The following is a 13,164-nucleotide window of genomic DNA, read 5'->3' on the forward strand; positions in this document are numbered from 1 at the left end:
AATGCCTGGTGGGGRACAGAGTTGTGGGGAATAGAAGAGYKGGAAGAKCTGGCACTRTCAGGTGGGACTCACTCAKGGCTGAGTCCAGGCTGCCAGCCTGGGAATGGTTGAAAGCTGCAAGSGGTCAGAGGGCTTGAAAAGGGACAGCAGAGGGTGAGAAACTGGAYTATGGCACACAAGGCTTTTGGCTCTTCTGTCTGGCTGCATATTTAACAGTTTGAAAGGTGAGGAGACTGTAGGATTATTGCTTTTGTAATGCAACTTCATTTCTTGCCCCACACCTTGCAGTCTCTGCAGGAAAATGGCTATTGCACACAGTTAAATCTAAGAGGGAGGCATTTTGCTCAGCTCATTTATCTCTTCTGGGTCATGTTATKCACTGGTGTGTTTAAAATATTACTGGATCCACTGGAGCATCTGCAGCAGTGGGGGTGGCTGGGATGGGGTGATGGAAAGCTCCTTAAGCATCGTTTCTGCACACTTAGTGCCAGCTGAACCAGCAGATGAAAGGTGTCATGAAACTTGAATGAGTCACTCTATTTCAGCTCTGAGAGACTTCCAGATTCTGATGAAGCTTTCTAAATAGTAAATATTTTCTAAACTTGCTTTGACATTTTGTTACAAAGGCAACCATATGGGCACCAAGCAGAGCTATACACATAGGTTCTTGCATCTGCTTTCATAAAGTAAACTGGAGCTGCAAGTGTGTTCCTAGGGGCATRATTTAAAATTAAATTTTAGGACTAATTCATTTTGTGAATAGCTTTCAATCAAATCAAATTCATTCATAAATGTGGGTTTTTCTTGTGTTCAGTAATGACTGTGGCCTTTAAATGTCCATGATACACAGTATCTCTTGATTCATTAAATATGGATCTCTAGAAAAAAGTCAAATTTAAAAAGCATTTATGATCTAAGAACTTCTAAAGCAGCCAGGTAAAAGCCCATACAAATTTAGTAAATTATATTTACTTTCAGCTGASAAAAATGTTTTCCACTATATGACTGTTCAAAAAAAAAAACCCAAACCAACCAAACCTGAAACAATTTAGAATTCTACTAATGTTTTATCTCAAACATATTGTTTTCCTAACACTCAGTATCTCAGTTTTTGTGTAAAAATTCTGGAATTAAATTAGAGAGCAACCAATTGACTCTTAAGAGGTCTTCTAGGGAAAAGAAAGATAGGAATTTTACATCAGTATAAGACATAAGTGTCTTACAGTGAATCACTGACAAGACAAATTGTTTACAAAGAGAATCAGTGAATTCTCTCCTCCATCCTCTTTCCCCTTCAGCTTAGACTGGTTTTATGCTGCTGCAATAAGTAGGGAGAATGCTGGCTTGGCTTCATCCTTCAGTAAAGTTGTATTGTGAGTAAAGCATGAGTTGTGAGTTGGAAACTTTAGGATAATCATAAAAATCCACACTTCAATTTCCTTCCATCTCAAATGTGAATGAGATCAGTTAGTAGTGTAGGTAATCCAAATCTTAACTTTCTGTGAATATAAGGACACTTCTTGTCTGTGTGCAGAATATAAACAGGGGTGAATTGGTGTGTGGTTGAGAGTAGGGAGAATGCATAATGCAGTAAGTTATTCAGGGAGTCRTCTTTCCTGAGTTAAAATAAGTAACTTGATGCCAGACAACTGTAGGAGCGTGGTATTTGAGTCTGCTGTTTGAGCAGCTACATAAAGACAGACATAAGCTAATGGATTTAAATATAACAATCATAAACCAGTGGTGTTTGAAACATTTCATGTTAGCATGGCAGCATTAGCAAACACTGAGAGAAAATSTCTGTTGCTTGTGATGCTTTGCTTTCAACCTTGGAAGCCAGCAGGAGTTTCAGCATTGAGTGTAGTGGAGTAGGGCGTTAAATAGAAAGTATGTGCAACTTGATATGTGAAATATGAAGATTATTGTAAAGTCCTTAATTACTAGGAAAAAGGATGTAGTTTGGAGTGTGCAAAACAAATATTATAAAATTGTCTGTTTACAGCACTTTTCCTGGTAACTGAGTGAACCTAAGAAAATAGGCTGTTGAGCATATACTGTTTGTCATGCTTTGTGCTAGGTTTTAAATTTAAGTGTAATATGACAGAAAATACAGTGACAGTCCTGAGGTATTAACTCTGTGTTTTTCTTTACAGTGTAGCTCTTGCAATATATTACCACATCAAAAACAGGTATGTGAATAATGGAATCTCGTACTGAAAATACCTTTTATTGAAACAAATGAACTGCCCAAACTCTAAAAATCCATACTTTATTTCTTCCAAAATGTTTTTGATACTAGTTTTCTTAATTCCCGTGCAAGCAGTAAGAAACATAACACATTCCTTAAATATATTATTTTACATAGAAACATTAAAATTAGAGGATTAAGTACTATGAAAATCTGAAAATACAGCTCAGCATTGAGAAGCTCTGATGATTCAGTGTTTGATTTCCTATGCACTGGGCACTTCTGCATTGTTGCATATGTTGCAATTACATATAGAAAAATCTGAATAGTGTTTTTCTGTTTTATATTTTAGCTGCACCTTTGTAAMGTTAACTGCGCATACCACTGATCATTTAGTTAATGGATTTTGAAATAAAACCCATGAATTATACAGTGAGCGTGACATTGTGAACAGATGTAATTCAAGATGCCTCAGAAACAGAGCAGGTCCTGGCTTATCTCTTCTGGTGTAGTATGTTTTAGATCTCTGCTCAGTCAAGTTGATTGAAATTGAATAGAAAAAAGGTTCTCTAAAAAGTAACTTGGCACAAAAATGAACTTTCTTCATGTTGAATTGTGCTTTTGTATCTTAAATACCCCTGTCCTCGTGATACGTCACAGTATCCTAAAATAATATTTCCTGACATTTCCAAGGAGAGATTGTATAAATAGTTTAAATGACTTTGTAGCCATGTTTTTTCAATTGGCCTTTTCAGAGAACTTGGCTTAGATCTTGATTTACCAAGCCACTTAGACGCTTTTCTTCTGGTCTATAAGAAGTCCAACTAGAACAAAAGGAATTACTCATGMATTTAAAGTTCAGCTGGTACGTCATTCAGGACCATGGTTCAGGTCACTGGAACCCATCCCACTTCTTGAAAGAAGGCTGACATGGCAAGAGAAACCTTTAAATGTGCAYAAGGGCAGAAAGGCTTAGGGCTTGATTCTCACTGAAAGCTCTTAGAAGACTCTCCAAGACATCAGCAGGCCTTGGACTGAAACGTGGCGATAGATATAGCAAAAGTTGGAGTGAAATCTTCCTTCAAATTTTTAATCTCATTTACCAGGAAATAAGGCATGAATGGTCATGCTTGGATTACTTGTTTATCCATCTGTGGTTCCCTTTCGCCCCTTTTCTCCATGCTCCCTGGATTAGTTTGGTTAACTAGTCAATTTTTGCTATGCTTGACTAAATGATAGAGATTTCAAAGATAATCAGACTCCAGAGTTTTGTGGAAATAAATTATTAAATGCTCTGTTAAGTACCATGCCAGTTGAGTAAAAAGCATGAGAGAATGGGGCACATTGGGGATTACAAAGGATGAGAAACCTCAGTAAGAGCTCAAAAGTGAGCAGGAACAATCCAGAGCCACAGTACGCCAGACTTGCTTTGTGCTGATTGCCATGGAGCTGATTCCTGTCTGCAGTAAATGATGCCCATTTGTGGGCTTGCAGAGCTTGGTGCAATTTTTACCTACRACTGGTAGGCAGAGAGACTGAACCTTTATAAAATAAAGAGTCCTGTGTCAGCATCTTTAAAACAAATGCATTCTGAATGTTACCTCCTTGGGAAAGTTGCTATCTGTCCTTTCACTTTTGGGATGGAGAGGTGATGTATTCAGAAAACTGCTTGCTTTCCCTGGAATGTGCCTGGGGTGGGGASGTGCTGTGCCTGCACTTGGGACAGATGGACCCAGCAGTGATGCTGGAGCCAGGCTCACRTGTGTCAATTAGCAACTCTGAAATGAGGGATGTGAAACGACTGTTGGGTCTTSGATTGCCTCTGATTTGGGAATGGAGGGACAATGTGATAACAGCAATCAGTTGTGCTTGCTGCTGAAACAGCAAGACCAAAACATATGTTCTGTTTCCTGCTATTATAGGCGAAAAGGAAGTTGTTGACATATGTGGGAGATTTTGGTTCATTATGGGGGATGGGGAGTATGAAACCACTGTAACTCTTAGACTAAACGTTCATTTTGGCAGAAAATGAATCAAGCCAGAGAAGAATTATTTTTAGACAGTATTTAGTTTGTCCTATTCTCCTGAATAGGAGACTTAAAACAAATTACTTTCTAATATTTCAAACTCTCACCAATCTCATTTTTTGAGGTTRTACATGAAATGTAATGTTTCTTCATATGGTTCTCACATTTCTAGTTATCATTCCTCCACTTCCTAGTGTCTCTTATCATGGTTATACTGATCAGTTTTCTGCATGTTTTGTTGTGCTTAGCTATTCAACAAGTGATAAAAAAGTACACCCATCTTGTTTTTGAAGGAGTACATAAGCATTGGAAAATTTGCTAAAGACATAAACAAAATAAAATAAACTCCAGCAAACTAATCATAAAGACTTCCTGGTGAGCAGTAGATTCTCCATTTTTTAAACAATACAATGTGAACTGTAGTGAAGACAAAAACATCTCCAGTTTTTTTGGTTTTGTTTTCAATAGATTTTGAGGGCAATCAGATGCGCCTTCATAGCATATAGCAGCTACAACCTGAAGAAATAAAATAGGAAATGATTTCTTTTTCTGTTTGCATTGTGAGGTGCCATAGTTTACTGTAGCACACCAATCATTCCATTCTTCTACATTAAGATACTGGCTTTTTTCCTGTAGGGTAAAAGAGTATGGCCTAAAAGCGTTGTTACAGGAATTTTCTAGTAATTATTCCAGTCCAGTTTTGTTTGTTTGTTTTAATTTAGGTACTCCTTTTTTTTTTATATAAGAAGAAAGTGTTTATTTCCAGTGTTAGCCTCCATTTTAGCAGAAAAAAATGGCATCTGCAGATTTTGAGGTTTAAATGTTAGCTCCTAATAAATACATTTTGCAGATATGAATCCACTGTAAACTTGTGGCACAGAGACACGTGCTGCTGAGTAAAGATAGAAAACATATTCAGTGTTTTTTTTTTCTTAGGAACTGTATGATCAGAGTACCAGGGATGCTAAAAATAAAGATGGGATTGTAATAAGTAGGTCACATGGATGCATCTGTCCAGAAAGTGCCTSTTTTAACTGATACAGTTATCCCACTTGCTTTTGTGTTTGTTAGTGTTCTTGCCAAAGTTACACACAGCAGAAATCTTATATTGCATCTTGGATGTTAGGCTTGTGAAGTTGCATCAGCTTGCATGCTGATATTGAGCTACAGGGATTAGAGAGAGAGAAATATCAAATAAAACCAATGAACAGGAGTATTATTTTGTCTGATTTTTTTTAATGTGCTTCCTTCGGCTTTCAGAAATCATTAGTATGATAAGGTTTTCGAAATAAATTAAAAGTGAAGTATGTATGTTTTAACAAAAAGATTAGTGTAAAAATAGCATTGCACATTAGTAAGCATTTACAATAAAGGAGGAAGAGGAGTTAAGAGATTGCAGGGGTGGGCATGTTGAAGTTAAAAAAAAGAAAGTAAGCTGGGCTGATTTTATCACAAGTTTGTAGTAGTAGTTCTTAAGCCTCACAGTAAAGAACACAAAACTTTTGTATTTTGGGCATTGAAAGCTGAATGTTTTAGCATGCTTTGTAATATGAATTTCATATTACACAAGAACGTTATGGCAGAATAGGTCCAATTTCTATTTGAAAATCACATTTCATCAGTGTTTCTAATCACCCCAGAACATGGGGAGTGTTGGTGTTTTAATGTTGCACTTGTGTCTATGAGGGTTGTGTGCTGTTGTGTTCAGATAATGACAGTACTTTGGTTTTAATACTTTTTAGGGACACAGACGGAAGAATGCTCTTAGATATTTTTGATGAAAACCTTCATCCCCTTTCGGTAAGTTCATCTGCCTCTCCTTCCCTTTCACGTGAACTGTCTTTCTTTTCTGTCTGCTTCGTTTTGTTTCAGTCACCTATTTGGAAGTATTTCTTCCTTAGAAATCCGAAGTGCCACCAGACTATGACAAACATGACCCGGAGCAGAAACAGATTTACCGCTTTGTCCGGACGTTGTTCAGTGCTGCTCAACTGACTGCTGAATGTGCCATTGTCACCCTGGTGAGTGTTTTAGGGATGACATCAGCCATCTGACAGACCCAGTTTTGTTCTCAAAAGTTGGGTTTGTATGATTTAATAGATCTATGTGCTGCCAGGGAATTTTTTCTCACCATGGAGACTGARGAAATTTCTTGATGGGAAGAGATGCCACAGTTCAGTTTCGTGGGTAGAGTRAGTGATGGAAGGAGAGATTGGGTAACATGTGACACAAAACCTGGGGTCCTACCCTCAGAGAGTGATCGTGTTACAGGCCACCAAGGTGACTGAGAAAATGTAAATGACATAGGTGGTCTGAACATGAGGGAATGTTGAAAGCAGAAAGACTTCAACTTTTGGGGGGTTTGCTGTGTATCTCTCTCAAGCAAAGACTTGGGAACAGCTGTAGGTAATTTGATAGCACTAATAAGAATTGACAGGCACATGAAGGATTCAGTGAGTGACTGGGACATGTTGGCTCTCTTCTGCTTCCACTATACTTGTCATGTGATTGAACAATTGTACTCGAGTCTGAAGTTTAGCTACTTAAAAATAGCACAACACAAAAGGAGGTTCAAATTTTCAGCTGGTGTGGATCAGCATAGCAATGTGGATTAGAAGAGCTAAAGTGATCTCCACCAGCTGGGAATTTCTTAATTTTCTTGAAATTTATATCCTGCCAATTCTGACAAGTCTCTTCAGCTTTCACGCACAATTTTGACCATGTCCTGCACTCAGAGATTTTAAAATAACAAAACAGTTTTTTGCCACTACAACATGTGGTTTCATAACAGCTTAGTTATGCATTTTGGATGGAAGAAGGGGAAATTGGAGAAGGTGGATTTTGAAGCCCAGGCCTACTCATTTCCTCTGTTAAATCTATTTCCCTTGGCTTCCAAGATTCTTTGTCAGAATTTTCTCCTTCAGCCAGTCAGAATGAATTGTACTAGCCAGTAAAGAAGAGGAATATGAGAGAAATAGGGCAAGAAACACTCTACAGTGCTCCACCCTTACATTTTGTAGTATTGCTCTACCTAGTTGCTTGACCCAGCCATTGCTTGTTTCCTTAAATGACATTTTGCCTCTTTTATGTAATTGTAGTAAGTGCTTGTCCTCCTTCCTTTCTTCCTAAGTGTTTTCTGCTGGAGGCAAGTTATGTTGTGTGAATCAGTATGTTCTTCTTGTAATTTAATTAATCCATTGTCAAATACCTCGTTGTAGTTATCTGTTATTCAATCTTATGTTTTTGATCAGTGARGGTGTTGCTTAGTAGAAAAGAGGGGGGCTTATTTTAGTTTTTYAATAGCATTACCTTTCTATTACTCCAATGCATGGAAAGTTCTTTCCTGCAAGTCCTATATAAATRCTTCCTTGCCTCTTCTGATTCTTGTGTGCTTTTCTTGCAAGTAACTCTTTTGGTGTGTTCTCCAATGAAGTATAAATGTTTTTGTTTAATTTGCTATATTGCAGAGGCAGTTTCCATAGTTGTTAGTGCTTGAAAACTTGGGKTTTTTTTACAGTGGAAAACAGAATCATGTATTATAACTTTGCTCTCCAAAGCAAATRTATTATAGCCTTGTTCTCAGAACAGCCATGCAGATGTTCATGGGCAGATTTGGTGCAGGTGATCAGTGTTTATTTACCATTCTGCTGTTCTTGCCTGTGTTGTCAGGAGAATTGCACCTGCCTGACCCCTCTTTCCAGAAACCTTCAGAGTTTATACATAGTGTGGTACAAGTATGAAATTCTGCTGCTGTTCTCAGTTTCCTCTGTACTTCTAGATCTCATTTCTTTGTTTGTGTCAGCAGGATGGGCCCCAGACACAGATTGTGTTGTTTTTGAAGTATCCATATGTGGAAACTAATCTGTGAAAAAGCAATCGACCCTTTCCCCCTTCCCACACTCCTGAAGTCTTAATAATGTTGATACTGCTATTTATGGACCTTGCAAGTGCTTTCAGTTTTGATATCCTGTCTGGAGAAGAAGAGATCAGCATTCCCTGCTGGAGCTTATGTTTTGCCATAGTCTGGCTGTCCGTCACAGAGCAATCTGATAGCCCTGTCTGCCACTTGTTCCTCCTGGGAGGGTTGCCAGAAGGCAGGAAGTGTGGGGATCAGAGACATTTTGAACAAGATGCTACAGCTTTATCTTTCTTTCACTCAGTCTAATTATTTTTAAACAGTTCTAAACCCCCCTTTTTGCTGCCCACATTATTAACACGGCAGTRTGTGGTTGAATACACTCACTGTTTGTCTTGGTACATGCATTAACCAGGTGAAAGCAGCAGTGACAATTAGTTCCACAGCAGTCTGTGTTTAGCACAGGAGCTGACTAAATGTGAAACTCCAGACTCTGAGATAAGCTAGTGTGCAGCAAAAAGCCAGCATTGTGTGGCTTCAAGCACTTAATTAAAATATTTCAATTAAAGCCTCCACTATTAAAGCAAAACCAATTTATAATTAAACAAAAAATTTAATTTTCACATAGCCTCCAGAGCTGCCAAGAGATTTCCYATACTGATAGGTGGAAAATTAAAATCTCAGGTTGAAACAATTAAATACTAATTCACATTATTTATTTATAAAATAACATCATAAGGATAAAATTAGTTTTAAGGATTGTTTTGCCAATTTAAAGCTTGCAAATAGTGGTTCTAATCCCAATGAACAGCTGAACTATATTTTATGGCTTGACTTACTGAGAAAAGTCTCTCTTGACCAGAGTATTCCCACCTTTGCTAAAAYTGAGAAATGCCTGTCTGCTCTTCACCATCTCCTCCAGTGCAGAGGTGGGAAGYTGTGCTTGTGTTAATCTACTAATTGGGTGGCAAATAAAAATGTGAACAGGAGTGTTACCCATACCAGCAGGAAAACAATACAGTGTTTGCATGTCAGGAGAATTAAATATTTATACCTTGTGTGAAAACAATCCTATAAACTAGACCTGAAGAGCAGAATGGCCCAAGTTTTCTGCTTCACCTTGGCGCGATTTTCTGAGTTTTTTGCAGATAGGCCAAATTTAAGGCTCTTTTAATATACTTCTGTGTCCATAATATTTTCAGAGAGGACACATTTTGCATTTGCAAATAGACTGGGTCTGTGGGCTGTAGACTGATCAGATACAGTGATATGTAAATACATACAGTACATGAGCTGAATTATTCTGAGAAATTCAGAGGAGCATGCTTTTGAAATACATTACAAAATTCATGCTGTGACTGAGGGGATTTGATATTGGGGAATTTGAAAATTGAAGTATGTAAGAATAAATTCTCCTTATGAAAAATAGGGATTTAATTAATCCAGCCAGATGTTTCCGAATTCTTACTGTATTCTTTGGTCACATTTTCAGCAGCTAGGTAAAGAGAGAATACTGCTGAGCTGTGTTGTGAAAATTATTGCATTTGAGGAGAATTTTGTTTTATTTTCTGTGTGTTTGGAGGAACAGAGAAAGTTTTTTATTGGTTTTCTTTCACGAAGATATTTTTACTTTTGACTGCTGATAAAATACGTAATTTAAAAAGTACATTTCAGTTGATGTATAAAAAATCTGATTTGTTTAAAAGGAAGGGAGAGCACAAACAAAGGTGTCCAGAGTCCATAGAGAATTAATGAAAAGAGAACATTCAAGGTGGGGATTGAGAGGGAATTCTTTTTAAATCGCAAGAGAAGAGGGTGTCTGTTTGCTGATGCCTCTTGGGCTCCTGTGTGGGCAAAGAACAAATGCTGATCCCAGTTTTAGACTGGAAAAGTCAATGTTGCCTAAGAGCTTGAGTGCATTTTACATGTATTATAAGTATTTGCCTTAAAATGAGGAAATTAGGGGGCAAACCTGGAGATGTGTGACTTTTCTCTCTGTTCCATTAGTGCTTTCTAAAAATATCTATAATGTTATTACTTTACAGCTGTTCACCTTTTTTTCATAGCTCTGTGACTGCTTTTGGTACTTCTTTTCACCATTTGGACTCAGAAATAAAAATGGAATGAATTTGCAAGGACCACAATGATGTGATGTCCTTTTCCACCAGATGGGTGGCACCAGACCTTTGTGGAATATTTTAAATGCCCAGCTGGGCAATTGCAAACCATGGTTATTTCTGGAGAGTCGTGGTAGGGAACTGGCTGACTGCTTAGAACAGAGCATATGGCAKTTTAGTGATTGGATTAGAGCCGTGATTTGCCTGTATGAGACCCGCTACCAATTTTAATCTGTTCTATAAAGATATCATTTTAATTTCAAGGCATTGTGACACTCCCAGGTTTTCTCATTAAAGAGAGATGACTCTGAATTTCTCCATAATGTGTTGGGGTGGAAATATTTTGGTTAATTACTCTGTGCTCCTGCAACTTATAATGTGGGTTACCTGGTGAGGGATGGAAYGAGGGCTTTGCAAATACAGGTTAATCTGTAGATTTTCAATTATAGTAATTAAAATAGCAAAGCTATTGTCTCCTTTCTGTCAATGTAAATCAAGTGAGAAACAATTAAAGCCACTAGAGTTTTATAGGTAAAATAGAGATGGAATTTGACATAACACCATATAAAAAGCACATGGGAGAAGATAATGCTTTGCTCTTGCAGCTGCYTCAAAATTCAGAATTATTCTAGTAATGTCAGAGCCAATTTTCAGTGATTGCCCATTGCTTGAGTGTGCTGAGACTCTAGTCAGCCTCCTTGGGGGCAATGCACAACTCCTGACCTCTTCATGTGGCACCACAGGAAATTTTAGTACTGCATCCAAATATAATTGCATAATAATTACAGTTGGAAGGGACTTCTGGGGGTCATGTCTGGTTTGGGCTTTCTCAAAGCACAATCAGGCTGATCAGGACCTGATCAGTTGAGTTCTGAGTGTCTCTGAGGATGGAAATTTCATAACCTCTGCAGAAACCCTTCTCCATTGTTTTTAACCTAAAAAAACCCCCCAAACTATTGTATTTTAAGTGCGTAGAATGCTACTCCAGTGTGATAAGAGGTATCARTGGAGTACTGGAAGTTAATGTTGAGCAGCTTCAAAATGAAGTAATAAAAAGAAGTAACAAAAAATGAAGAACAAAAAGAAAACAGAAAACTTCTATGAGAACCCCGTAATTTTTAATAAAATTTGAGTGGGTTTTGTGATTATGAAACATTGAAATTAAATTATTTGACATTTTCCTATTTGGTGTATAACCCCCTGAAGAGGAGAAAAAGGAGAAAAAAGCCTTCTCCAGTATTTTAATTTTCCTTTCTACTTTAATGTATTTTATAATGTCCTAAGTCCAGTGTTATATCCTCTGAGATGGGAAACATGAGATGCTGTTTCACACTAATTAAAACAGAACTCTTCAATGCTATCTTTAGTTTTCAGTTTCTTCAAACGATTTATGTTCTGTTGATTGGGATGTTGTGTAACCAACACTCTGCTATSCAGGATCATGGGGAGCCTGACATCTTAGATAACTGGGACAACACTGGATACTGTGGTTAGTTACTGTTAAACACTTGGGAAGACCAGGATGGGTTCACCCATGTGCAAGTAATCACCCTGGGGATTCACTCAAGCTCAGCAGTGGCCCTGCTGGAGCAGCCCTGYTGGAYCTTGGATGCTGTTGCTGATCCTGAKGGTTTGTGCCATGTTACAGTTCTGTGTTTGGATAAAAAAAAAAAAGCCCCTGAGGACTATTGGTTACAATGGATGGCCTAATGCTATTCTGCAGCACTCCACTGCAAGTTCAGGTCCTGGGAATCACAGGCATCCAAACTAGGTCAGCATGGAATTGTTTCAGGTTGGGCAGATTTAGGAGCTGAAGATATGTGTTGAAACAAATCAGTTGTGTACTTCTGCTGGACCTGAAATGCCTTTGGAAGCCGTTTAACTACATTCCTGTGGTGCTACATCTAAGCTAATGAACTTCTCCAGAGGTCATCGAACTTCCAGCCAATTTGGGATTATCTGTACCCATGGAGTGCTAATTTTATTTAATTAGCAGAAATAAATTCTCTTTCATTCAGATAAATGAATTCTTAACAGAGGCAAATYACCAAATTAGTTTCACTTATGATTAAATAATAAATTGCTGATACTCAAAGTGTAAAGGTCAGTTATTGTGATATCTTGGTGTGAGTCTGTGGGAAGAGATGGATAATAATAATCCARTACTGCTCTTCTGAAATCTTAACTCTATGCAGTGCATCTTCTGATGTGTGCTCAGTTACTAAAATGTCTCCAATGAGGTGCAACTCTTGTTCAAAGCTTCTGAGACTGACAGTCGTGTAAAATCATGTGKTTCATTCCCAAATGCCGTAGACTATTAGTGAAGGTACCAGGCTCTGAAGTACTGAGTTTGTAAATAAAAATATATTGTCAAACCAATGTCCATTGGCATTTTCCCAGTCAGAATTGCATTTTCATTTCAGCTAGGACTTGAATTATGGTACAAAGGGGTTTTGCATATTGTAGTGTTGTTAGTAACAGAGTTGTATTTGCTCTTTGCAAGCTGGGAAAAATTCTGAAGGATATGTTGGTCGACTGAAACACTGAGAGTTTTTGCTCGTGTCACATCAGTAACTTTGTATAAGTAGTCTTGTTATCATTCTGTAAAAAGTTTCTATGCTTACAGTCGTAAAACTAAGTGGGCAATGATAAATGTGATGGCTCTTGGAAGGTATTAAAGTGGTTAATCAGAGCTAGTTGTTGAATTAGGGCAGAATAAATCTGAGGATTTTGGGAATTCAGAGTTTGAATGTTTGTTGGAAAAGTACTGAAAAGTTTTGCCACAAAAGCTTGTGTTAAGACACTGCAAAGGATGAAACAAATTGATAAAACTAGTAATGGTGTAACACCTTCGATTTTGTTGCAAGCTTTTGTTCCACTCTTGAGCATGGATACAGCTGTTAAAAAGTTGGTGGAGGAAATTTACATTTTAACCTCTAGTTACTAAAAGCTCTTCAGTTCTAGTTCTGTAAAGGA

At 37.7% G+C, this 13,164-nt stretch overlaps 1 protein-coding gene across 2 annotated transcripts in view; it reads left to right on the plus strand.

The window, feature by feature from the left end:
• Positions 1-13,164, plus strand: part of CCNY (cyclin Y) — a 119,340-nt gene that overhangs the window by 90,290 nt on the left and 15,886 nt on the right. For both annotated transcript variants that reach the window (XM_057371145.1, XM_057371146.1), the window contains 3 exons: positions 2,154-2,189; positions 5,958-6,015; positions 6,117-6,236. In XM_057371145.1, coding sequence (XP_057227128.1) covers positions 2,154-2,189; positions 5,958-6,015; positions 6,117-6,236 — 214 coding nt within the window. The remainder of the gene's footprint in view (positions 1-2,153; positions 2,190-5,957; positions 6,016-6,116; positions 6,237-13,164) is intronic.

The sequence above is a fragment of the Malurus melanocephalus genome, unplaced genomic scaffold, assembly GCF_030028575.1.
Source record: "Malurus melanocephalus ecotype Western Australia unplaced genomic scaffold, MMel_1.1 scaffold_142, whole genome shotgun sequence".
In the NCBI taxonomy this organism is placed as follows: domain Eukaryota; kingdom Metazoa; phylum Chordata; class Aves; order Passeriformes; family Maluridae; genus Malurus; species Malurus melanocephalus.